At 38.8% G+C, this 27546-nt stretch overlaps 1 protein-coding gene across 7 annotated transcripts in view; it reads right to left on the reverse strand.

Moving 5' to 3' along the window:
• Positions 1 to 425: 425 nt before the first annotated feature.
• TJP2 (tight junction protein 2) overlaps positions 426 to 27546 on the reverse strand; it is a 69538-nt gene continuing 42417 nt past the window's right edge. For all 7 annotated transcript variants that reach the window (XM_065046229.1, XM_065046230.1, XM_065046227.1 and 4 more), the window contains 22 exons: positions 24752 to 24805; positions 21798 to 21922; positions 19807 to 19909; positions 18486 to 19068; positions 16742 to 16845; positions 16429 to 16582; positions 15291 to 15399; positions 15055 to 15194; positions 14472 to 14538; positions 12297 to 12447; positions 11435 to 11543; positions 10675 to 10885; positions 8573 to 8760; positions 7453 to 7548; positions 7262 to 7341; positions 6009 to 6219; positions 5491 to 5591; positions 4932 to 5144; positions 4470 to 4580; positions 3206 to 3547; positions 2695 to 2780; positions 426 to 1338 (listed from right to left, as the gene is read on the reverse strand). In XM_065046229.1, coding sequence (XP_064902301.1) covers positions 1170 to 1338; positions 2695 to 2780; positions 3206 to 3547; positions 4470 to 4580; positions 4932 to 5144; positions 5491 to 5591; positions 6009 to 6219; positions 7262 to 7341; positions 7453 to 7548; positions 8573 to 8760; positions 10675 to 10885; positions 11435 to 11543; positions 12297 to 12447; positions 14472 to 14538; positions 15055 to 15194; positions 15291 to 15399; positions 16429 to 16582; positions 16742 to 16845; positions 18486 to 19068; positions 19807 to 19909; positions 21798 to 21922; positions 24752 to 24796 — 3498 coding nt within the window. In that variant the 5' untranslated portion in view covers positions 24797 to 24805 and the 3' untranslated portion in view covers positions 426 to 1169. The remainder of the gene's footprint in view (positions 1339 to 2694; positions 2781 to 3205; positions 3548 to 4469; positions 4581 to 4931; positions 5145 to 5490; positions 5592 to 6008; positions 6220 to 7261; positions 7342 to 7452; positions 7549 to 8572; positions 8761 to 10674; positions 10886 to 11434; positions 11544 to 12296; positions 12448 to 14471; positions 14539 to 15054; positions 15195 to 15290; positions 15400 to 16428; positions 16583 to 16741; positions 16846 to 18485; positions 19069 to 19806; positions 19910 to 21797; positions 21923 to 24751; positions 24806 to 27546) is intronic.

The raw sequence follows: 27546 nt of genomic DNA on the forward strand, positions 1-27546 counted from the left end.
GATGTGGCGGTTAAGAACACGGTTCAGTGGTGGACTTGGCAGTACTAGGTTAACGGTTGGACTCAGTGATCTTAAAGGTCTTTTCCAACCTTAATTATATTATGCTGTGATTCTTATCTATGGTGAGCAGTGCAGGTTTCCCCATCTGAGATGCATCTATTCCTTTGCTCCAACAGGACAATTCCACCTTTTTAAAGGAAGCATTAGAAAACCATGTTTTCTATTCCATCAGCAAATTGCAATTTCTCTGTGATCCACGGAACAATTTTTAAAACCTTGGTCAGAATATTGGGAAGCAACAGTGACATTTTGAGTTACTTGAACAACACACGAGACCTTGAGCTGAACAGCATGCTGCTGTAGGTATACTTAGGAAAGTCAGAGACTCTAGAAGACTAATACTACTGTTCAAAAGATACACAAGGTTTGTCTAGAATATATGCTTTATTATTTGCAGTCGGTAAATTTTAATATATGATTGAATTTCTACATCATTTTCTCTGTTTAAGCACATCCTGGTCTTTCCAACAACCCAGTCAATTGCACCTTTATTATGTACAGTCAGTATTTATGAAATATTGCATTTTATATCTATGAACTTAGAAAAATAACATGCAAAGGGAATTGTTACCATGAAATGGATTAAAAAAATAGGTTAAACAGTCAATCCCCTTTTAGTGTGTTATGGCTTTGCACCAAGTAGCAGATGTCAAAACAAACAGTTTAAGATGCTTCTTGTTAAAGGCACTTACTGTTCTTCATATACACTTTCAAATTCAGTTCTATTGCATTAAGAAATGCATCTCTCAGTTCATATTTTCATAACACAGCAGAACAGTCCAAAAAGGCAGCATTGATAAATGGGAAAAAAGGGTTCATCTTAAAAATATTGAAGTACTAAGAATTAACACAAATGTTCAGGATTTGGTCCTTATAAAACAGGCAACATCATTCAGGCAATAGTCATTTCTTTTCTTAGATGCTAACAAAATAATATCCCCAAAAATGAACTCTTCCAGTTCCAGCGTATAGATATGTCTAAGTTGAGTAGCGTACCCTTTAACATCTACCCCAATAAAAATGCAGGTTTTCAAGACTAACTACTGCTCCACTTCGGCTGTGAAGAAAGAAACCTTGAAAGAGCATTATACATGCACATATTAGCAAGCCTACAATTCCGTGTCTCTGTATCTGGATGGCTGTCCATAATACCCCTTCTTAGAGTGGTCTGATAGCTGCCGACGGTACTCCTCCTCCTCCTCTGCATCGCTGCCGTAACTGCCACGGTTCTCTAGGTAAGGTCTAATAGGAGGTTTCTGTGGTTCCGGAGGTCTGGAGCTAACACAGGAAGACATACACATACACATCAAGAGCTTAACAGGTTTTCAGTTGTTGCTGCTACCCCAGCTGATATTTTCCTCAATTATTTTTGGACCAGATTCTTTCTATGCCTGCTTCTTTTGCATCCCCAGTTTCCTGTCTCAAGGTCTGCAGACTTCTTATGTGACATTTCTTAAACTGATAGCCTTGTCTCCTCAATCAAGGCTTTCATCCTTAAAAGTGGACAAAAATAACCCACATATGCTTTTTCTACACTGCGACGCTACCCATTCAAAATAACACTAAGCAGCTATATAGCAATAAAACCTGCCAAGTAAGGGCATTTCCTCAGTTTCAAGAGCCATGATTTTTGCAGCTCCACACTGTATGAAAACAAGATGTTATTCTCCTTCCATACTGCCCCTGTGCTTAAACACTTCCTTTAGGCCAATCATTAACATTCCTGCAAAAAGGCCACACCACCAATTTCTGTATGTAAGAAAACATTTTGCATATGTTGTTAAAGGTTACTTTTCACTACTTCTAAAAATCTGCCAAGTCTGTATAAACAAAGTACGCTTTTCTGAATCTACCATGAAAATCTGAAAATAGTAACTCCGTGTTTTCAATTTCTGCATTTTAGATTATATAGTATGACATTAAAGGATTTAATTCACTAGCAAAAACCAAATCCCAGTGCTATTAGCTATTACCAAGAGGCATGAAAAACTTAGAAGTCCTGCAGAGCAGAAAACAAAATGTATCACACAGTGTTAGCTCTCGCAGAGGTGACTGCTCAAGTCGCAGAAATACGCAGTGTGTAGGTTAAGATGACACAATGGTTAATGAGTCCAGAACGAACTGAATTTTAATGAAAGACTTCTCCTTTCAAGAGACTTGATGGGTGACCTCAGGCAAGTTTCATCCTCAGTTTCCCTACCCACTGAATATGTACTTGAATAACCAAGTGTTATTAAGTAATTAAAACAGCAATTATTTCTTAGGAGAGACCAACAGTCATCGAGTATCTAGCAGAGGAAAAATGGACATCAAAGGGTGTGAATGCAGAAAGGCTTCTGAGTAATACTGATTGGGGCAAAAACTGGCTCTGCAAATACTTCAGCAAAAGCATATAGTGTGTCTTCCTGGGTAACTCAAAATACTATAAATGAACTAAAAGAAAAAAAAAATCCCGAAAACCAAGAAGAGTTCACAGAAACTTTGCCCCACCTTTACAATAATCTTTGAGGCACACAAAAAAATGATATACCAAAGCAGGATTATTTGTATGAATAAAAATTGGCCAGATCAGTTTACCTCCTGCTGGTGAAATAAACAATCAAAACAGAATGCTTTAAACTGGATACACCTTACCTCACAGGCTGGGGCCAGTTCTGTTCAGACTTCTGTGTTTTGACAGGGACAGCATAAATATCTGGGTGCTTCTGGGCTATTTCAAGCTTTAAAAGAAAGTAAGAGAAAAGAACTATTATTTTGAAGTCAGTTCATTAGGGATTCTAGACCACAGATCTACAGGTCACAGCTACATCTGAAACAACTAAAGCACAAATTGGTAACTGATCTTATTCATATTCCCACAATTATATAAACTTTTGCTAGAGCTGTAATTCAAAGTGCATGTGAAAATAACAGATTGCCAAAAGCAGTAGAAGTATTAGAAGACAGCTTTCTATAGTTACAATAGGAAGCCTTAAAATATATCCTCTTTTCACAATCCAAACCACACAATGGTATGTCTGTAGGTATGGTTTCCCAAAATTCTCCCTCCAGAAGCAACATAACGCAAGGGCTTGATTTTCATTTTCAGGATGCAGGCTGTTCCACGTTGGAAAGCACAGAATGGGGAGAATGCATCTCTTCATACCCTGGCGTTTTGGGCCTCTTGTAGCTCTTGCATTCTTTGCATCCTCGCCTTATGATCCATCTCCTCAAATATTTTGACCTTCCTCAATACAGATTTTGGAGTATTTTCTTGTTCGCTTCCTTCTTCTTCCAACTTTGCCGTCTCCTCCTCCTCCTCTGCAGGTGGCACTGCTGGCTGAGCGTTTCTCAGGATGGGTCGCCCAAAGGCAGGTTTCGCAGAAACAGGTGGTGGTGCTGCTTTAGCTGATACAGTTGAAGACTCACTGCTGACAGCAATGTTACTTGACTTGGAGTCATAGTTCTTGGGGAAGTCATATAGCTCCTCCTTGTTTTGTAACTTCCCCTGTCAGTATAAAACACACAAACTTAATAATTTTCATTTCAAATGAAGGCTTTAACAGTGTCAATCCTCATCCAAAGTAATACTTGAAAGGTATTTGAACTGCTGCAATGTTTTGAAGTACGCTCATACACTACAGATTAACCTACAGAAGACTAGCACACTTAGTCTCATCTGTCCCCTTTTTTAAGGATTACCAGAACTACAACATGTGGTAGGTGACAGCACAGAGAAAAGTAAGATCCCAAATGATTTGTTAGTACTACCTAATGTAGAATAACACTACCAGGAGTTTAGAAGTGCACAGGACCCACACCTGTTTTCTGTTTCATCTTCATTTGCTTTACTCATGTCCTGCTCTGCCCAATCTCCATTGTCGAGGCATACTTGAATATATTTTGAATACATGCAGGATGCGAGGGCACCCGTCTTCATAAGGAAAGGAGTTTGGGGTCAGAAGTAATCAAGAATTGATAAAATAGAATTTGGTATCCAAACATCAAAATATTTTTCCCCCTGCATCATTCCTGAGCAAGGTTTGAATAGACAGTTAACATCAATTTCTAGTGATGGAGACTAATTTCAGAAATGGTGGATTCTAGTTTTGTGCTTTGCTGTAATGGCCATCAGGTACACTTTCCCTGATTATTTACTTACATTTGTCCTTGCTAAGCTAAAAAGAGTGCCTTTCAATTTGTCGGCAGACACAAAAAGGAGTCTACTTTCTTATTCCATGTAGGGATTGCACATAAATAACACCACTTTTCTGTCTGCTTGATCCTGCAACACCCTCAGTCTTTCCTTCTCTCCACACTTAAAATGTTTTTTAATCTCTGATAATTCCTATTGCTCTTCGTAATGTGCCACCCTGGAGAGTTCTCCAGAAAAAGGAACTTTGTATTCAGAATTGTTTCTACAAGTTTACCTTAGGTGGTTCAGGCTTGAATGCTGGAGGTGGACTTGGTTCTCTAAGGATCTCCCTGCTACCAGCTTTTTTCAACTGAGCCCTTGGTTCCGGATTGGTTTTTTTTAAACTCTATGAAAGAAAATAAGAGAGAAAAATCACTGCAGTATCCAGTAACTCAATCATTTTTCTGTCAAGTTTACTATTTTGAGAACAATAACCAGGAGACAAATGACTGTCAGCAACCTGACCACAATCACTACAGACATAATTGCGAAGCTCAAGGTGATGAGACATCATCAAGAAACCTATAGAGTTAGACAGAAAAGCAGAGCTACTACTATTTTGCTCTGCAAAAGGTAGCTCCAAAACACTACTAGAGGTAAGACTGAGCTGCAGTTTTTAAAACTCATTTTTAAGGCATAAATACAGGGCTTTCAGAAAGTCCAAAGTATAGTCTTGTTGAAAATCCAATCATCTCACCTCCTCATGATGCACAGGCTCAGAGGACCGGCTAACAGATGAAATCCTTGGTTCATCCAAGGGCTCATCAAGTTCATTGTCAGTGTATGCACCTCCTTCTCCATCCGTATCCTCTAGGTCACTGATCAGCCGACTGTCACAACTCAAATAGTCAGCACCCATTGCCGTAAGGTAAGACATACGATCATCTGCATCATCTTCCAAGCTGTCCAGCTAGAGAAAAGTCAGTAAGAATTAAGGAACAAATATTAAATATGTAAGAATTAGAGTCTAGTTAGGACTCAACATCATGCCAAACAACTCCTTAAGAATTACTTTGCAGAACTGAAAGGCTAAAGTAGAATAATTAAGGCAAGTCCTCATCATTCTCCCTTAGCCACAGCATTAGTGGTGAAAGCTCCAAAGAACAATAAGTAATTTTTTATTACCAAGAAAGATATCAATCAACCACTTATCTATCCTATCCAGCACTGGCAAACAAACTTATGAAAAATTTTTACTGGCAAGAGATATCTTGAGACATTTGTACAGCTTAGCAGAGTATGGACTGACTGCTTACCTTTCCTTCTGATACCCATACTGCTTCTCCTTGCTGTTGCTGAATTGTATCTTTCAGACTACCATACCAGCTATCATTGGCAGAATTCAAATTGATGGTGGCTGTAAAAAGTGGGAAAAAAGTACATATACACAGAAAATGCAATGTGATCCTTTATCCAGTCTTTGCTGTTTAACACTTTTTGTTTTAGTTATGTGAGAATGTTAAGCAGCCATTTCATCCAGATCATTGACGGAAGCATGGTATTTTTATTTTATTGTTTGTCCATTCCACAAGCTTATTAAATCACTTATATTTTAATGACAGTATGCCGATTCATCATTTGTTTTGTATTAGAATTTGGCAGAACAAGGAACTTTGAGAAAAGTCAAGGAAGGGATTGCTCATGCCCGTATCTTCACACTCTTCTACTTTTAGCTTGCATGAGTTAACATGCAGGGTAGTAAGTGGATCATCAAGACCCACAGTCACATCCACCACACTCTTGCTAAGGAGGTTAGACACATGTACCTCTTTACCTGTGAAGAGGTGTGAACAAGTTTTCTTCAGTTTGTTTGCTTGCTCATAAAGTTTCCTCGAGCTTTTGTTAGACGTGGAACACAGCCTTTGCCTCATAGTTTTCACACCCTGCTTACTGTCTGGGTTAAAGAAGACTACAATTGGAAACCACTGGGTATAATTTAGCAGGTCCACTGCTTTAGGAGTCACATCCAACAGAGCATGTTTATCCTGTTAACAAGAAAGCCCAGTCAGCGTGCTGCTTGTGGGAAACAAGAGGAGGTGCTTGGAACATCCTAGGAAAACCAGGATATTTTTGTCCAAATAAGATGACAACTTGTTGGATTTTTCCCCCCACAGTTGTATCACATTCAGAAGCCACAGCAGGCAGCCGTTTTCTTTCAGCTCCATTTTTCTGAACAGCTTTTGCCTGAATGTCAGTTAACTAACTTTCATGGTAAGTAAAACACACTTATTGCACTTTTTTTCCCTAAATAGGTAGTGAAAGTTAACTAACTTTTCTCTCTACCTGCCCCTACCACAGCTATTCTGGGTGCTATCTGTGAACTTCTATCTATTCTTACTAGCTAAGGCAAATCTCACTTTCTTCATTTGATATATTCCTCCTTAGCCACTTGTAGTACAAAGATGAATAGGATTTTCAAATGTGTGTTTCAGTGAGGCCTGAGCTCTGAACAGACTTCTGTACAACACTAACTCCTCTGGCATTGATTTGATTATGCCCAGGGCAATAAGCTGCAGAGTACATTATTTTTGCCTTAAGATTTTTAGGCTTCTTGATTGCCACCTATTTACTTGATCTCTAAACAGTATTAGAAAAAGAGCCAACGCGATCTCAATAGATGCCACTTAGCTATCATAGTCACTTCCTGTCCATTTCAATAGTAGCAACTCTGAAGAAATCTAAAACTTTACATTTCGGTAAGAGCAAATAGAGCACTGTGTGACAGTAAAGCCTCCATGGCAAATTCAGAAAGCATATAGTAAAACACAGACAACCACCTGTTCAGATTTAGAATGCACTAAGGAAGGAAAATTTAATTTCTAATATGCAGTTCACTCTCCCACTTGGAGGATAGCTAGGAAATCATATAAACTGTTGTTGAAAAATTGCAAAACAGTCCTATCATTAAGCCAAGTCTACTGCAGAAATAGATGCAGTGAAGACTTGAGGACTCCGCAAGTTTTAGGAGCAGACAACTCAAAGAACATGCCTTTGAGGGTAAGCAGTTTTCACAGAGAAATACTCTACCTGCTCAATGATTTGCCTCACAGTGTTCAAGCGCACTACGCCAGTTGACTTCTCTGAACCTGCATCTCTGGGTTCTGTCTCTGCAAAGACAACATTTTAGCTCATGTGGAGTGGCTGAGCAGCTGTGATTATTAAGTTATCCATTCTCTCAGTTACAGACGGGTGACAAGGAAGCTAGGAAGACAACTTACTTGCTGTCTGGTACAGATGAGGCAAATCATTTGACAACTTCTCCATAGCAACATCTGCAATAGGGCCAAATATCACCACGGGTCTCTTAAAACCAGCTGAAAAAATATATGGAGAAAATATATGTCTGATAAGACTGGTTTTATATACAAGTGAAGCGACACAGACAAGATCCTCAATTACTAGGCAAGGTTACAAATAAGCTGAAGATATTAAAAACATAGATTTTTCTTTTTTCCCCAAAAGTTTGTGCAAGAACATAACTCATACAGAAAGCTATTTTATCAGCTCAGAAAGCAAAAGAGACTGTTTTAATTTAACAGCTTCCTTATTCCTTCTAATGAAGACGTATTGAGAGAATTTTACATTCCAAAAACATACAGCAGATCTTCAGTAATCCTTCCATCCAGCAAAATAGCACAAACCTTGACCCAGTGCGTTTTGTGTGAATAAAGACACAAATGCTAAACCAGCTGCAAAGCAGCTTGAATAAGAAAAGCAAAATTGTTATGTTTATGTCAAAACAAGTGCAAGCAAACACAGTCCCTGTAAGTTAATAGGGGAATTATGTTATATTACTCAGTCTTCATCTTGATATCTGGAGCTCCTTTAAAATACTTTTTACTGTATGTTTTGTTCCATAATACTGTCAATTGCAAATACTCAGAAAACTATCATGAGCTGCTCGACATCATTAGTAATACAGCTAGTTTAGAATCACAGACCATATCAAGCTTGATTACATTTGGACAAATTTTTGAAAACATGTGGGTAAGGTAACGTTAAAGCAGTATTTATGAGCAAGCTAGATTGTGATTGATCTCAGGCACATGAATTGTACTTTCACAGTTAGTCAAGGGGAAGATGAGGAAACAAGAAAACCCTGCTTGTTTCTTCCTTTTTTTCATTGTAAGCCTTGAAATTGGCACATGTCATTTGGAGTCAAAGAGTAGCTAATAGCATTCAGAAATCTGCACTCTGAAAAAAATGTCATCCCTTCCTGTTGCTCAAATTCAACACTGAACCCAACTTGTTTGAAATCACTTATTTAGCTGACCAAACATTCAGACTCTGAAGCAGCCAGCAATAAACAAGCAGCTGGCTCACAGCAGTTTCACTTACCCTCACGCAACTGAACTCGCTCGTAAGCTGGGAACTTTGTGCTCACAGATACAATAGCTGTCAGATCTTCACGACTCTTCCTCAGGTTCTTCTTCACTCCAGATCGCTGCCCACGTGTTCTCCAGAAGTCTGCCCTATCACTTGAGCCATCTTTTTGGGCATTTTGAACACTGGCCATCTGCTCAGCTCTGACAAGGAAAGTACAGAATTCATTTGTACAGAACTAGTCAAGGAGGGCAAAGACTTTCAGTGAAGAAGAACAGATTTTCAATTTACAACAGGTAATTTGCCGGATAGATAGCATGAGTGCAGGAATGAATAGAGAAGTCCAGGGTCTTCTGCCTTGGAACAAAAATAGTGTCAGAATGATGCTACAACTTGCCACAGCTACAAAATTGCTGGGTGGGAATGAGTCCTCAGGTCTTAAACTGATAACTCACAGAAGCATAAATAAAAGAATGGTGAGTGTAACTCAGAGCTGAAGGCCTAAAAAATTAGTGTCACTACTCTTTTCTCCATTAGGCCTTGTAAGCTAAGTAACTACAGCATAAAAACAAAGGCTGGTTTGGTCAAATCAATTAACAGAGAGGACAGAATGTATTCACCAGGAAAGGGGCGGGGGAGTCACATAAGAAGGACCTATTAGAAAGCAGCGTAGCAGAAAGGGACCCGGGGGTCCTGGTGGACAGCAGGATGACCATGAGCCAGCACTGTGCCCTTGTGGCCAGAAAGGCCAATGGCATCCTGGGGTGTATTAGAAGGGGGGTGGTTAGTAGATCGAGAGAGGTTCTCCTTCCCCTCTACTCTGCCCTGGTGAGACCACATCTGGAATATTGTGTCCAGTTCTGGGCCCCTCAGTTCCAGAAGGACAGGGAACTGCTGGAGAGGGTCCAGCGCAGGGCAACAAAGATGATTAAGGGAGTGGAGCACCTCCCTTATGAAGAAAGGCTGAGGGAGCTGGGTCTCTTTAGCTTGGAGAACAGGAGACTAAGGGGGGACCTCATTAATGTTTACAGATATAGAAAGGGTGAGTGTCAGGAGGATGGAGCCAGGCTCTTCTCGGTGACAACCAATGGTAGGACAAGGGGTAATGGGATCAAACTGGAGCACAAGAGGTTCCAATTAAATTTGAGAAGAAAATTCTTCTCAGTGAGGGTAACAGAGCACTGGAACACGTTGCCCAGGGGTTGTGGAGTCTCCTTCTCTGGAGACATTCAAAACCCACCTGAATACATTCCTGTGTAGCCTCATCTAAGTGTTCGTACTCCAGCAGGGTGATTGGACTGGATGATATTTCGAGGTCCCTTCCAATCCCTAACAATCTGTGATCCTGTGATATTTCAGGAACTTCTGTACAATGCAGTCATGAGCTTTTTTCCCCTCATCTTAAAATCACAACCACACTCAAGAACTTAAAAGCTGCAGTCTAAAAATACCCAGACTTTTTGCTGATGAATTTTAATACTTTTACTCATTTGCGTACATTTGAACACTTATTATTACCTCACATGAATTTTGTCTAGGACAGCATATTTAAGCAAAAAACATTGCTGTGCTTCACTCTGTATTTCATATAAAAATAAGGACCACAGCTACCGAGAAATATTAGCCTTGGAATAAGTTCTTGAAACATTTTCCATAAGGATATACAAAAGAAATACAAGCACCGAAGTTCTTTTAAAAGATTAATCAGAATATTCTTGCACATGAGCGTCCTAAGGTGTAGGGGTCTGATGATGTTTTTTTTGGGGGGGGGGGGGGGTTGGTTTGATTTGATTTGGTTGGGGATGAGATAGGGGGTAGAGAAGAAGGGAGAAAAAAAGGGGAAAAAAATAAGGCAAAAATAGGACCCTACACCAGCTTTCTAGAAGAAGAATTGAAGTTAGCAGTCAAACCTTGGTTGATTGCTGAGACAGAAGTTCTAGGCCTGTGTTGCAAATACCTGATCTACTATGTAGGTAACACCACCCTCTCTCATCCTTTCCTCACCCTCCCATTGTAAGTGGAAAAAAAAGAAAGAAAAGTATGACATAGGAAGCAAAAATAACTTGGAAAAAAAAATTAGTTCTAACAATGGGTAGGAAAACAGCATGCCACCTTACCTGCTCTTATTTGGAATGAGTCCCTTTTCCAGTTCATTTCCAATCCTCACAGCCAGCCAGTTTCCCAGTTTGCCATCATACAGCGTATCAACTACTCTAAAGATCTCCCCTCTGGTGAATGCTAAGCTTTGTGGTGACTCTTTTTCACACTCAAAGTGGCTTCTGATGAAGAATGAATCTCCTCTACCACAGGCCATGATGTCTCTGTAGACTAAAACAGGAACTCCCCTTCAGTTTATATTTTTTAAACTTCCAAGAAAGATTAAGCTGTCATTCTAGAGAACAGTTTTGAAATTCTTTCCCTCCACTCAAAAATGTGCAAAAAAACAGCCTTCACATTAACTGTTGCTCCTTAACTGTTCATCTTGCTTAACTGTTCATCAGTAAAACTGTCCCTTTGCTGCTGACTGAATCCCTTATGACTGCCAAGACACAGCAGAAAAGTAATGCCAACAGCAGATCTTGGGCCAGCTGCTACAGAGAGAAAAGCAGAAGGAACACGCGGTACATTGTCACTCTTCAGGATTAAGAAGAGAGGCTACTTGTTAATAACAAAAGAGATGGAGAAGTGCTCTGAAAAACACATCACATATGTACATCTGTATGATCCTTGTGGTATGGAACATAGCCAAACTACTGAAAGGGAGAGTAAATAAAATGCTATCAACAATAAGCGCAAGAGACGTTATTTGTGGTTTCACTGACAAAACAGAGCTTAAAAGATCCATGGATATACACACATTTTATTCAAAGCACCTACCATCGTATTTGCTTTGAGCCAAAATTGTCACTGTTTCACCTTTGGGAATTTCTAAGAGATACAAAACAGCATCTTCCCGAACAATGCCTCTGAAGTCTTGAGTGTTTACCTGTGTAGAGAGAAAAAAAATTAAAAAAAAAAAAATAAAAAATCAACACCTGAAAAATCAACAGTAAAAGGAATAACCAAAGATTTTTGTTTGATCTAAAAATCTTAAATATTCTCTCCTCTTATACTTTTTTATTGAAGTCAATATGGATGTCTGTTGCCACCAGGATTATTTTATTCCAGCCATTAACAGTAATCTTTCTGAAGTAACACGGTCCTGGACGTGCACAGCTAGATTTTTGTATTTTGACACACTCCAAAACACCTTGAAAATTAAGGCTATCACAGGAGAAAATAGACAGAAAATGACATTAGCCTCCTATTTGCATTTTTGAAAAATAAAGGAGAATGTAGAGGACAAAATGGCATAGATGATATAATTGGGAAACTGGAAAAATAAATCACCGTTGTCCATGGAAATCAGAAGGATGAAAGAAGAAAAATGAATTGGCTTAAGTTTTTCCTCACTCTAAGACTATGAAGAAGCATTGTACAGAAAATTTATTCTCCCATCTAGTGGCATTTTTATTGATTAATATTTCTCTTACCTAACCCTTCCATAGAAAATTAAACTAAACCTTGATAGACAACTCTCCTTCAAAAACTCATTTCAGTTAAGACCCCCTCCACCACACATATACACTTCCAAAGCAATAACTTGACTTGCTAACATCTTAATTTCTTCCATAATTCCACTAAGAAGCAAACTACAAAACACAAAAGACATTTGCATTTCAGGGACACAGATTCATACCTTAAGAATCTGATCTCCTTCCTGTAGTCCCTCCTGATCAGCTGAGGTGCCTTCTTGAATTCCAGCAATAAATATCCCTACATCATTTCCACCAGCCAGCCGTAGACCCACACTGTCCCCTTTCTTGAATCTCACCATTTTCGTATTAGGACTACAAGATTTACAGGCAGAAAACAGAAGTAAGGCCAGGTGTTAGGCATATAACAGGTTGTCAAGAGAAAATAATTGCAACTCTGTTAACAAAATTGTATTAATAACATTCTTAGTCCCTTTCTTTCACTATATAGACTGTATTTACCCAGGTAATTCTTCAGTGAGGGAACAAAGCAGAGAATTTGCAGTTTTCTGAAACTGAATTAGGAAAAGTGAATAAGTAGCATAGACAGACTTGACAGAGCAGGAAAACAACTCCTTGTTCCTGAAGTCCCCAAATAGTCCTCTACCTATTGGATCCTCTCTCCTATGAGGAGCTGGGTCTTTTGTGAAAACCCTCTGAGTTACAAGTAATCATACTCATTGTTTTTTCCTGTATATGCTTGAGAACTGTCATATACCTTCCATTTACACCTATTTTCTTTGCAGTTTAACATGTTAATTAGACAGAAGTCTTCAAGTTTTCTTGTAATGAGAACTATTTCAAAGTATATTCTACTGATATGTTAACAATCAGTCCTTTCATATTGCACTGGGAGAGGCTACCAGGCTAGGTTCAGCTTTTTTGCTGTCAGAAAAGCTGTATGCCTGAGTGACCTTCAACACAGAGGACAGTACTTATCAGTCAGCCTTTCTCAGTAATACCCTAAGCCTGTATTATAAATTCCCCTTCACCAAAATAATCACTTGATTAATTTGCACATCAACGACAACATATGCAGGGGGCAACCCAGAAAAGACCAGACAATCCATTTGGGAAAATACTCCAAGCTACAGAATATCTTCAGAGAGTTATCTTTAGGCTTCTCCTTACAGTCTCAGTGCTCTTCTCCCTTCGATTTCTGCATTTGAAAACCCTCAAAAGAAAACGCATAAGTTGGTTTCCTATTAATACAGTTTACAACATTTAGTATCTTAATTGTTAAAGAATCAAGCCTACCAAGTTCCATTTAACTAGTTACAAAAATTACAAAAGAAACAAAATAAAACAAAAGCAACAAAACAAACACAAAAATAAACTTTGGAAGGAATATTTTGTTCACTTCCAAGCAGAGACTACAAATGCAATATGGACTGCACAGGCTTGGATTTGAAGGAGAGACATCAATTTCTGTACAGAAATTTCCAGCTTGTATAGACACACATTTGGCCTTATGTTGCAAAAAGCTTGTTTATTAATTACTTAGAGGACATTCTCTTTGTATCTTAATATTGCAGAGAAGGGGAGGATTGTTTTGTGTACATATGAAACAATGGAAGAGGTGTAAAATACATTTCCATAGAATTGCATAGGTTAGAATAGCCCTCTGCTCAAAGCAGGTTGTTCAGGGCCTTGACCATTTACATTTTTGAGTATCTCTGGTGGTGGAGATACCACAGCCTACAAGGGAAACCTGTTCCAGTGGTTAATGATCCTCATTAAAAATTTTCTTCTGTTCCCTTGCTCTTTTTTCTACTACTGTACCTGTCTGAGAAGAGTATGGCTCTGTTTTCTCTACAGCCACTAACCATTAGGTTTTTGCAGAGAGCAGTAAGATGTCCCTTCAGTCCTCTCTTCTCCAGGCTTAAAAAAACCCCAGTTTTCTCCGTCTTTTCTCATTTGTCATATGCTGCAGCCACTGACCCCTTAGACTCGCTCCAGTATGTCAATGCCTTTCTTGTCCTGGTGAGCCTCAAAATGGACACAGTACTCCAAATACTATCTCAAAGTGCCAAGTAGAGCAGAATAAAAATACAAAACTATGCCACTGTGCACACTGCCATGCAAGTCCAGAAGCACAGGGGTGTTCTATATATTCCGGGTAGAAGGCAAGTCTATAGCTTCCAGGCAGATAGTTTTACAACTAAGTTTAACTCACATATGGTCAGTTAGAAGGCATGTCACCTCTTCTTGGCATTAAGCTGTAAAAGGAGTATCTCTCCAAATGGGAAAAAAAAACCTGAAACCCATACAACCAAGAACCAGGTACAGGTCACTGGAAGAACACTGAATGCAGAAGAACATGGCAAGTGCCACCTTACCCATATATTGCTTCATCTTCAGGGCTGGGTTTAAGAATCGTTCTTGCAACTGCTTTTGGTTGAGAAACTGTAAATAAAAAAAGCCAGTAGAAGTTACTGAGCTATTGAAAAAGTCATAAACGGCAGCAATTTTAAGCTATCAGATAGCAATCGAAACCCTTCCATGCCAAAGGTAATATAGATTTAAATGTCAAGCATCTATTTTACTAGAATTTATTTACTTCCTTTTTTTTTTTTTTTTTTAAATTCTTGAAATAGAGCAAAAGGTAAAGGGAGGAACAGACAACTCTTACAGGCAAACCAGATTCAGGAATAGCTTCATTTGGCTGCTTAGGGCAATAGGCTACAGTAAATGCTCTAGGAAAGTACTTGTTTTTTGAGGCAGTAATTCTAATAACCAACTGCCATCAAAGAATCTCAAGTGTTTCTTCTCTTTCTGCACCACAAAGCAAAGACAGACCTCTTCTTTGTGTGTCAGGATGCAGATGACATGAAGTGTATACTAGATATGTCAACATGATTGGGGGAGAAGGCATTCTGCAACCAAGGAAAAAAAAATGAACCAAAAACTTCAAATTCTGACCTGGTGGGTCATCTTGGTACTTCATTTCTTTGTTTGTGTCTACAACTGTAACACCAGGAGTAGCAATGTCACCGATCGATTTGAATGGTGTAGGCATTGCTCCCATCCTGGGCATCCTAGTGGACGGATCATCTTTTGCACTAAAGGAAAAAAAAAAGTGTAGTGAAATCAGATAAGATAATGCCATATATTTTAAGACACATTAGAAAAATGGACTAGAAAAGACTACTTCTTACTTTGGTTTCTCTTCCAGCTTTTCATTGGATGAATGTGAATCTAGATCAGAATGAAGTAATCTGTCATCTTGAGGGGAGAATGATCTGTTTGACTCTATTTCAGAAATGTCTGTAAAGAGAGCAGCAAAATAAGAAATTCAGGATTTGTTTAAATTATATGCACACCTGATCACCACATTTATTTACACAGCTTTCATATACTGACTTTAAGTCTACTCCCATTTCAAAGTAGATTTGACTAGAGTTCAAAAAGTGCTGTATACCTTTTAGTGCTTCCATCCTCCTCTCTCCACCCCCTGAAAATATTTCTGGAAGGTTTCACACTCACATCATACAACTATTTCGAGCATAACACATACTCATTAACTAGTCTTAGCAGCTTTTTACTTGAGGTTTCATGGAGGTTCCCAAAAAGAAGACCACCTTGACATTAACAGTCCTCGCATCATTGCTTTTCAGTGACAAAAGAAACAGAGTAGCCCTCAGACTTGAACCACATCTCAGTTTTCACAGTAAGACCTATAAAAATTTGCATCCAGTATTCTGACATCAGAGCAGTAAATATCTTGCACTAAATAATGTAACACTCTGCTCCCTCAAATATCCTAGGCCCTTCCCAAAGCAAGATTATGTTGAGAGATACAGCTCACATACTGTGAGAGGTCATTTGTACAGAACAGATCCTGGAAATAGAAACCAGTTGTCCAGGGGGACTTAATTTCCTCTTGTCCTGGCATTTTTTACCTGCTGTTGAATGCTGTCACGAATGTTAATGCCCTCAAAAGCGGAGACCAGTCCAATCCAGCTGTTTTTAAAACTGAAGGCTTTTTAATAGAGCAGCTGATTTGCTTGTTCTGAGAAGTAAAATTGATTTTACCAGAACAACATTGCTGTTTCTATCTCTGTTCCTGCCCAAAATATAATTACATTATTACCACAAAATCCTTTCTCCCGAAGGAAGCGGGCTTGATGCTTAATTGCTATTACTTAGGTTTTGTATGTTTTTTTGTTTTGTTTTGGTTTAATTTATTTATTTTGAAATAAAAAAACTTAGTATTACTCTATCACAGCAAAACACTATAAGCTCCATACTGTCCCTGCACAGAGTCCAGAACTTTTTATCCACATTAAATCTCACCATCCATTTCCGAGTCACTGTCATTCAATGAAGGAATGTTGAGTAGTGTCTGCTTTCTGTCCCTAAGGACAACCAGCTGCAGCTTCCCTCGTGACTTCTCAATCAACTTTCGGGCATCAGCTAAAGACATGTTCTCTGTCACTGTACCATTGATCTGGACATAAAAAGGCAACAATAACATGGCAAGTAAGCACAGAAGTCCATATTGCGCTCAAGTCCCGTAGTGAACTTGACTATAACAAGACATACTCCAGAGTAACCACTATAAATGACAAGTGCCTGCTAAACTGCTAGCAGTGTAATCAGAACAGACCTTAAGAATGATATCCCCTTCATGAAGGTTGCCATCTTTGGTTGCTAGGCCAGTACGGGTCATTTCTTTTATGAAGATCTGACTTCCAAGACGGAGACCATATTCTGGAATCAGGAAAATGAACGACCATAGCTTAGAAGACGAGTGAGAATCCTTTTTTAAAAAACTAAACAGTGTACATGCAGCACAGCCCATTATAGCATGAGAAAAGAAAAAGGATGCAGACCTAGTAAGCTCACTTAACCCCAAGATAACTCTCCTACTTCTGTGTTGTCACTACAGCAGAACAAACAGCAGTCCAAAACCAATCACAGATGGATAATTAGTCTGCCCCTTCCACAGCAGAACAATGCCTTCGTTCTACATGTGCTTATTAACATGCTGGACTAGATTCTCTCTCTCTATCTTATTTTGCATGGTGTAGAAACAGTCGAAAAACGGTCAAAAAGCACTAACAGAAGGGCTGGGTTTTTCTGTTTGGTTGGTTGGGTTTTTTACCAGTTACGTCATGCTGACCCTGTCCTATCTGTACCCCAGCAAGTGTCTTGTTTTTTCAGGAAAAAGATCGTTTTTCCCCTTTGATTCAAGTACTTGTGTCAGTATATTTGCTACTTAACAAAGAAAGGCAACACTCTAAAACATCCTAGAACAACAGAAAAGGAAAGAAAGAGCTATCTGCTTTAAAAAAATGACCACATTTAAGTGAATCTGCAGAGCATATATATGAATGGCAGAAATTATGCTATAATTAATAGCTACATATAAAACTTAACAAAGACACCTTAAATTTATCCCTATCTGTATACCTACCTGCATTATCTTTACAAGTGTAAACAGTATATACAGGGGAAGAAGAGGAAAGAGGGAAAGGGATCCTTCCCAGGGTCAGTGAAAACAGAGGTTAGCTCCTACATATGAAGCTTAAATGAGCAAAAATTCTTCCAAATCTCAACAGGACAGATTAGAAAACAAAACAAAACCCCACCACCCACACAAATCCCACAAACAAACCACCACCTCCCTACAAAAAGCAACCACCAACAGTAACACCACCACAAAAACAAACACCACAAAAAACCCCCAAACCAAATTAACAACAAAAACCCAAACCAAACAACACTAAAACCCCCAAACAAACCACAAGAGAATGCACAACCTAATCTCAGACATGCTTTATAGCACAAGAATCTTTATTTCACCGGACATGAAAGATCAGGCTTTTGGCTTTCCCTTACGCACTCCAATACTCAGCAAGGAAAGGCTGTTTCAGCTGTTGCTATTTCAGTATTCTTTAATGACTTCCCAAAGTATTCAGAGCCAAACAATCATCAAAACTAATTTAATTATACTGAAGGGAATAAGTGCACAATTAAAAGCAGAGTCTACTCTTCACCCTTTGTAGCTGACCCTTTTGCAGATGTACCAAGTGTAATCTGAATCATGATCAGATCCATGTTTCCCACCAGAATCAGAAGAACAGGACAGAGAAAATGGAAAACCAAAGGACACAGTATCTTGAAAAGATTCAAATGATGCAGGTGAGCAGATTTTTGTTCAAAGGTGAAGTTCAAGGTACTGGAGGAAAAAGCATGTCAAAGCAGCCAGGAAGAATGAAAGAAGCGATCCGTTAGAAAATTACAATATTTAATCTGTAAAAGCAGAAAATATTCATCTCCTCTCCCTCCCCAAACAAAATAACATACTGTATTAAAAATGAATTCCTTTCCTCCTCTACTATACCTACCTTCATTATGTCTGCCTTTTGTTAAGAGAACACTGATTGGTCCATTCTGATCCTGCGCAGGTCCTAGGTACTCATGTTGGTGGTGTATTTCAGGTGAAGGACTTCGGGAACGAAGCCTGTCCCGACTTCGACTCCTCACTTCCCTCCCATATCTAGGATCAGGTTGAGATCCGTGACGATAACTGGGTGGGCTGTAGTCTCCTCTGTAGTCCCGTTCATAGCCACCATCCCTGTCGATGCTCCTTCCCCTGCTCCGATCTCTTCTATAGTCTCGATCCAAGCTCCTGTCGATGCTCCTGCCTCGACTTCGATCACGGCTGTAGCTGCATTCCCTGTCACGGTCTCTGCTTTGGTTACGTCCTCGGTCGTGTTCATCTCTGTAAGTCTGATCCAGGCTGTTTCCCCAGCTTTGGCTGCGCCCTCCATTACCGCTCTGCCAGCTTCTATCAGTGTAGCCACTTCGAGCACTTTTGCCATCAAATTCTGCGTGGTCATCCATTACATCTAAAGCTCTGCTCTCATACTCAGGGGATGGGCTCCGCCTCAACGCAGCAGCCTGCACCTTCCTTGGTCGTTTCACTACCTGTTCAGTCCAATACGAAACAAACAAAAACCCTCCAATGGTCAGAACACGAAATCCAACAGATTAATATTATTCACATTTCAAAAAGAGGCTGGGGGGGAAAAACCGCAGCAATGTTCTATTTATAGAACAACCAGTAAATTAGATTACTTAGATGTACAGAACAAGTATTTACTAATTGGAAGGATAAAGAAGAGTAGAAGAATTAAAAAAAAAAAAGAAAATAAAAAAGAAAAAAAAATCAGATCAGAGCAGCAAACACATTTTTTTACCTCTGTGAGAGTGTGAGTAATTGACATTCTTTTTTTAGGTGACTTCTAAAAAACATTACAAGTGCCCAGAAGAAAGAGAGAGCAGTAGATGCCTCCCTCAAGTAACGAAAGCCAATCTGGACAGCAAATCCTTGCACATGGTCTGTGTACACAGGACATCGTTTGCCTCATGTAACTTTCATTTTCTTCCAACTATTACTCATAATTCAGTAAATTAAAGATCGAGGACATACATTTTATTCACAGTTTTTCAACAGGATAATGTTGTGACACTTGTTTAACTTTCATTTGTTTCACTTGTAGAAATGATGTCTTTGCTTTGTTTTATTTACTTGGTACATTCTACTGGGCAAAGGCTTGCTTTGCTTTATGCATTTATAGCACACTTCATAGAAGAAAAACAAAACCTTGGCTGGCTACACAGGTACATACTACTGCAGAGTGAATACATTTGTAATTTACTTACAATGGTGGCCACTTTTCCACTTTTCCTAAGCTGTTGGACTGCAAAAGAATGTGGAACATTTTCCATTGGGGTCCCGTTAACTATGACCACCCGGTCATTTTCTCTGGAAGTGAGGGAGGGAAAAAGGAAGAAAAAAGGGATTCAATATGAGTCTCCATGAAAACCCCAGAGCAAAATTTATTTTTCTTTTCAGGGAAGGCTATGGATTTCATCCATTTTAACAGGGAGTTTTGCTTAAAAACTGTGCTTGTTACACAAACCCTACAATACCCGAACACTAGAAGAAGCTTCCAGTATGTTTAAAAGTCAGACTTTTGGGTAGCAGTGCACATTTTTGTACATGTATTATGTCCCGCTTGAGTACCTTGAAATAACGTCAAATAAGATTTTGCGTTTTTTAAAGAATATTTGTGATGACCATTAAAGCTTTTTCTTAAGCTCTTTCAGAACTCCTAGCCTCTCATACCTAGTGCTAGATTTTTTTCACACCAACATAAGAAAATCAAGAGACCTTCAAAGTGCTGCAGCCATAGCAGTGTTCAGACAAAACTTGACAAGTACCACTTCAGTACACTTTTCTGAAACACTGGATTCAGGTCCCATCTACTCTGAAGAAAGATGACTGTCGGCAGGGGGGCAGGGAAACCAACCAAACTATAATACACGTCCTCCCTGCCTTAAAGTACAGGCCAAAATATTACTAACTTGTCTATTCAGACCTCTTGCATGTCAAATAAACCATTAAGACTGAACTCAAGTCACCCTCAGGAGACAGCCCCATAACACATGAGTAATCAAAAACCATATCTTCCAGAAAGGCATTTCAGCATAAACAGTGCAGGAGATTTAAAACAAACAAAGCAACAAACCCCCCAAAAATGAACACAAAATTACCACTCCTCCTATTCTTCTGTTTACTACTCAGTTACTAGCTTTACAGTGAAGCATTAGTTCAAATAATTACTGGCTACAGTGACATTTTTTGCTAGATAGAAGAAATCTTTAGTAGTCGTTATTTTCTCTTCACTGTAATCAAGTCACATCACAATCTTCTTTTTAAATAAGAGGATTACATACTTTAAGCCTCTCTTTGTAAGGCACTTTCTCTACCTTCTGAATGATTTTTGTGCCTCTTTTCTTACCCTTCCAATTCCTTTTACTGAATGAATATGCCAGAACAACACACTACATTCCAGGATCAGTTTCATCCAGGTTTTATGGGAGAGTTAAAATAGCTCTCTTCACAGTCCATACATACAAAGATGGTGTCAAACTTAACGTTGTAACACTATATCAAGAGCCTACTTTACCATAAAACGCATTGCTGGGTTGTATTCCCACACATGCTGAAGGTTAGAACTATATTCCTTGGTTTGTTGGAGGAATGGCTTTGCATTCAGTTTCCTTCAGAATGTGTTTTGTCTGAATGTGCTCAAATTGCTTGGTATTGCCTTATCATCAATTTACCTAGGGTACCCCACATAATTTGTGAATGTGATTTTATTCCCAAATCACAGACGATTATGGGACAGGATGGATGAGAGTGGTGTTGTGCAGGGAACACTGATGTAAAACGAAGGTTTTGTAGATTTATGTTGAGAATAGTTTGTTACCTGCTTCACAAGAATCCTTTCGTTCAGTCCTTCAACAACTGCTCCCATGTCAGCCTTTTCATAAGCTCACCAAAAACTCATGTCTGGCAAAATGGCCAGAATCTACCCTTTTGAATTACTATTACTGCACAACTTTGGTATTCTTCCAAATTGTCTAGTTCTCATCAAGTATTCCAGGTGAAAGGAATAAAAACTGATCAGCAGTGGGCTAGAAATGGTTTTTCTCAGCCTACAGATTTAACATTACTTGTCCATGGTAGACATTGCCTCACCAAGGACAATGTTACCAGAAGTACTACAGAAACACTTAACTTCTAGATTATTTTCTTCAGCCATACCCTTAAAAAAAGCCACATGAAGAAATAAGAAATTGCTTACTGAAGTAATCCATCTGCTGGACCACCCAGAAGAACATCGGAAATTACTATTGATGTTTCACCATTTTCAAAATGAGGATTATCTCTGCCACCAGAAACTGCAATCCCAAATCCGCGTTTTGAATCCTTCACAACAAAAACAAATACAACAAAAACAATTATAACAAAACTCAATTCCATTCATAAAAATTTTGATAGGGAGAAGGAAGAGTAACATGAACGTTCCTGTGATGGCACTGTACCTAGGTATTATTTAAAATAAGACAGTTGTGTGCAGAGTTGCAGAAACACATAGAAACTGCAGATTTATAACGAATGAGTTTACAGATCCATGCAACAAGATGACATGTTCCTGTGTTCTAAAACCTCAGTCTACAGCCTTGTGATGGTGAGTAATTAAGCAAAGGACTCTCTAACTTAGCCTGCATTTTGCTCTACTGGTTATTCATAACAAATCTATTGTTATATAAATTTATTTTTCTAGTGATGCCTGGGAAAGTGGACCAGCTTTTCCAGGCTCTTATCTTCACCATAATTACTGTCTAGTTTGTAACAACTACTACTTAATCAAGCTAAACAAGAACATGGCTGATAACAATAAACAAGCACTGAACTTGTGAATTCACTATGATGGGACTGAACAAGGCCAAGTGCCGGGTCCTGCACTTGAGTCACAACAACCTCAGGCAGCTCTACAGGTGTGGGGAAGAGTGGTTGGAAATCTGCCTGGAGGAAAAGGATCTGGGGGTGTTGATTGACAGCTGGCTGAACATGAGCCAGCAGTGTGCCCAGGTGGCCAAGAAGGTCAACAGCATCCTGGCTTGTATCAGGAATAGTGTGGCCAGCAGGACTAGAGAAGTGACTTGGTTCTGGTGAGGCCCACCATGAATCCCGTATTCAGTTTTGGGCCCCTCACTACAAGACAGACATGGAGGTGCTGGAGAGAGTTCAGAGAAGGGCAATGAAGCTGGTGAGGGGTCTGGAGCACAAATAGGATGAGGAGCGGCTGAGGGAACTGGGGCTGTCCATCTGGGAGAAAAGGAGGCTGAAGGGAGACCTTATTGCTGTCTACAGCTACCTGAAAGGAGGTTGTAGCATGGAAGGTGTTGGTCTCTTCTCCCAAGTAGTAAGTGATAGGACAAGAGGAAATGGTCTCAAGTTGCACCAGGGAAGGTTCAGATTGAATATTAGGAACAATTTCTTCATGGAAGGGATTATCATGCATTGGAACAGGCTGCCCAGGGAAGTGGTGGAGTCACCATCCCTGGTGGTGTTAAAAACGCGTTTAGACAAGGTTCTCAGGGACATGGTTTAGTGCTAGAGTTAGGTTAGGTTATAGTTGGACTCTATGAAAGACTGTATGAGAGTCTCTTCCAGCTGAAACGATTTCACGATTCTATGATCATCTTCTCTCACAACCAACTATTTTAAGTATGTAATTTCTGTGGAACTTGTCATCATAGAAATATCAAATCCATAAAAGACCTAAGACAGCATTCGCAAACTCAGGGAAGTAAAAGGGTGCAAAGGAAGCATGTCTGTAACACTAGAACTGAGTACCTGCACTGCAGACAAGAAGGTGTGCAGAAAACCATACATTTTCTTAAACACACAGGTTAATTTTATCAGCTATTTAACATAGTCCTCCTATCACTATAAAATACAAATTAAGCCACATTTAAACAAAATGTTTTAACATAGTGATAGTGGCAAAGTAATACATCAAATTAAAGTGGTGCTTTTCCCCCAGCTCATATCATATGCCAGCTTGCGTTCCACTAATGTTAATATTAGGTGGTTATTTCTTTGAGAAGGAAAGCAGTTTTTTTTTTGTTTGTTTGTTTGTTTGTTTGTTTTGTTGTGTTGTTGTTTTTTTGTTTGTTTGTTTGTTTGTTTTATACAGCACTTCACTTGCTGCACCTCAGCTTTACAGGAGACAGTCTGATGCTTCATGCCAAAAGAGTATGAAATTCAAAATAATGGTAAAATTAGTTGGTAGTGTCTGATGCAGCAAGTCCAATGGCCCTTTGTCACCTCAGCAGTATAAGCCTGTCTCAGAGGCAAAATAGTAATGCTCATTTATGAGATATTCAGGATCTGAAAATCTGGAAACTACAGGAACTAAGGTCTGCATCTGCAGTCTTTCTGCTGTCTACCTCTGTAACCTGTAAAAACAATCTTTTCTCAAAAATTCAGCACATAAAACAGGCTGTGTAGGAAAGATCACAATTTTAACTTAGGTCATCAACTTGAGTTCATTGCAGAACATGTGAAAAAACATAAGCAGCAAGGTACAGTTTACTAACTGAACTCAGATCATCAGAACAGCTGGGAACACCACCATCACTGCACACATCCTGTGCCACGGTGTGGCAGCCTGGCCATTAGAGAACTCAGAACAGAAGGTCTACTTTCTTTAACTCAACAGGACTCTAAGTAATGAGATGCTTCCTGTTTTCTTGGTAGAATTGTTAAAAGTGAGAACTATAATGAACATATTTTAGAAACTTTGATGACAGTAGTTTTCCTCTAGATTCTACACAGGTAGATATTAAAGCTTAAAAAAAGAAATCAGTGTAATCATGTTCGGTGATTATTTATATAGCTTGCACATTAAACATAACTGCTTGTTAGAGCCACGTGCTTCGTTTGTAAGCTTATTCAATGATGAATTTAGCTACGTGGCTAGCATGCACTATATTATACTGTAATTACAAAGACCAAACAGTAGCTAGTACAGCACTTATATTGTTAATTTAATTTACTCAACATGAAAGAGTCATACTACTGTGTAACTAGCAATTTAGCATTAACATGAAAAACATACCTGATTTGGACAACAAATCCAATCTGTTCTAGACTCTGATACGCTAATAACATCTATTGTAAAACATACTGAGACTAAACCAACGCTTGAATATTTGTAAACTAAAAATATAACAGGCACTCACTCACCTTTTGTAAGGTCACAGTGTACTGTTCCCATATCAGCTCTTCCATGCCTGGGGCCTGTTGCACACAGAAACCAATTAGTAAACACAAAGCATACAACTATCTAAATTAAAATGTGAAATAGCCCATTAAAACACATGTATAAAAATAATACATGTATTCAATATTTTGGTAGACTTGGTATGAAATTATGTATTTCACAGTTAATGATGATTTTTCTCTAAAAAGACAAAGAATATTAATAGGTCCAGGGTGATAGAATTTCTTCACATTTCACCATTTTAACAGCTCATTCTGATTTTCTGGAAAAGTCTCATTCAGCAAAATTATTTAATTCAGATCACACTAACATTATACAGCCACACAAAATACTTAATACCTCTCCTTTCCAGTATGCAATAAGATTAGCAGTTGAAATTGAGGTTTTCAAACCAAACTAGCCTTCAGATCTTTTGCTTCATGTTCATGTGGATTTAACAAAATGTTTTGTTCACTATGAATTACAAAAGTGAGTATTTACTTAGTTTCCTCTCATGAAATTAAATTTTACAGGAACACACCGTGTATCACTATATAGCACTGGCATATCCATTTCTGTGACACTTCTCAGAAATGGTTTTTTTTTCCACATTTCCAGTTAAAACTGATCCTGAACTCATCAGTTTATCTTACATGATATAACCTGAAATCTTTCCAACATCACAGCTTAAAAATATAATACAGAATAATCACCCAGCTGTGATGCATCATATAGTACACAGTCAGCCCTGTAAAACGAGGAGAAAAATGAGCCACAATATTTTATGCACTGCAGAAGAAATATCCAGGCATTGCATGAGTATGTGTATGCACACACTCAAGCCACAGGTTTATTTGTCCATAATGCCAAAAGTGGTCTTCCTTCTTGGAAAGCTAAGAGTTGGCTCAGAAAACTGATGTTCACACAGAAGCTCAGTTTTGACTCAATCATCTTTTTAAAGGCATTTATGGGACTACTGGCAACTAAATTCCAAAACAACAGAGAGAAGTGACACAAGAAGGGTATGCCTATACTTTAAAGCATGCCCTGTATTTCCAGAGTAAAAGTCTTCTAGCAGCACAAAACTGGTTAGCAAGCTAGGGATGCAGTTTCTCGAATGCAAAGAACCCCACAATGTATCCTTCAATTGGGTTCTGAGCACCTCAAAGAGGAACTAGGTTTGCATTTTCCATTGCACATTCAAGTACTGAAAACCAAATTTAAAACATAAGTCATGCTCTGAGTTCCTGAGTGAATACACAAAACATTCAGCATCCTTACCAGGAATTTTACAACACTGAACAGTGTCAAATTTCCACTGTTCTCTCAGAAAATGAATATTGCTCTCCAGTTTCCAGAACCTTTTGGGTCTAATTAAAAAATAAATTAAAATACATGGAGAGGATGGCTTATAATAAAAAAAAAAATACAATTAAGTATTTCTATATTTCTACTTGTCTAGATCAGACAAGAATGAGTGGCATTTAAACTGTTAGTATTGAAACATATATGTCTTGGGTCAATTGATTACTCTGCTGAAGCACATGGTGAAATAATTCTATCTGATATTTGCATTTAACCGGCTGACATGTTTAACCCTTCAACTAGCTGACACTGAACCATCCGTAAGTAAAAAATTTTTCCTTAACTAAGCACCTTTTCTGTGTTGCTGTGGTAAATAGAAGTGACTAGGCTTGCTTGTCTGGCATATATGAAGACATGTAAACAGTTTACCTACTACTGATCCTTGCCTACATCATCACCGTCCTGCTTTTCTATATGGTATTTTTAAGCTCTGCAGAAAACCTGTCTGTGGTAAAGGAGGGCCTCAGTGTCATTCAAATTGAGTTGGTTAACTGAACAAAGTTTTAGAACTGAAAGACAGTGTCAATATCAATGATGTATAAAATCTGAAGGACAAGCAGATGGGTTCAAATTTTTTAGAAGCAGGGGAAATGGAAAACCTTTTTCCATCCTTCTCACTGTATAAAAGCCTCAACAACTTATATGTGCAACAAGAACATCTCTTAATTTCAGTCTGCACTGTATACAATTCTTACCAAGACCACCTCCTAGCCCAAAATACTGAGTCCAGCTCTGCACAGGCAAAATAGCAAGGCAGGCAGGACGAAATCTGCAAGAGCTTACTACCTGTGGGGACAAAGAGCAGCACAGTTGTCGTACTCTTCCAGAAACTCTGCCACAAGGTCTTTCAATACACTACCTGCTAAAAGAAGACCTGAGAATTGACTACTTATTCAGTGCAATACTGCAGAGAAAATACAAAGGAAAGCACAGTAAAGCTACTGAGGGTGGATTTCTGGGTATGAAACAGGTAAACTTACGGGAAATCCTTTCCAGAAAACTAGGTCTCCCATGAGCAGTGGCACAACTAAAACCTTGTGCACAACTGGAGAGATGCACTGTGTAGTAAATAAAAACATTGTAAACTAACAAAAGTTAGGCTTATTTTGCTCTGACAAGAAAGTCTCATGATATCTGGTCACAAAAATAAGCAGTAAGAATGGAAGACAAACTACTGCCTACAGATGCTACAATTAAGGTCTTACAAGATGTTGAGCCTACAGTATAATCTCACCTGTGCCTAGAAAAATTTCCTCATACTATCAGTGACTGTCTCAGGTACCTTCTGTGTAAATTTTGAAGGGTTACTTTTAGCTTGAAAACTGTTACTGAACATTCAACAAAAGCTAATTAAATCACTCACTTTAAAATTCATAAGCATTTGTTAGAGTAATACACTTTCAGAAACTGCTCC

The sequence above is a fragment of the Columba livia genome, chromosome Z, assembly GCF_036013475.1.
Source record: "Columba livia isolate bColLiv1 breed racing homer chromosome Z, bColLiv1.pat.W.v2, whole genome shotgun sequence".
Classification (NCBI taxonomy): Eukaryota; Metazoa; Chordata; class Aves; order Columbiformes; family Columbidae; genus Columba; species Columba livia.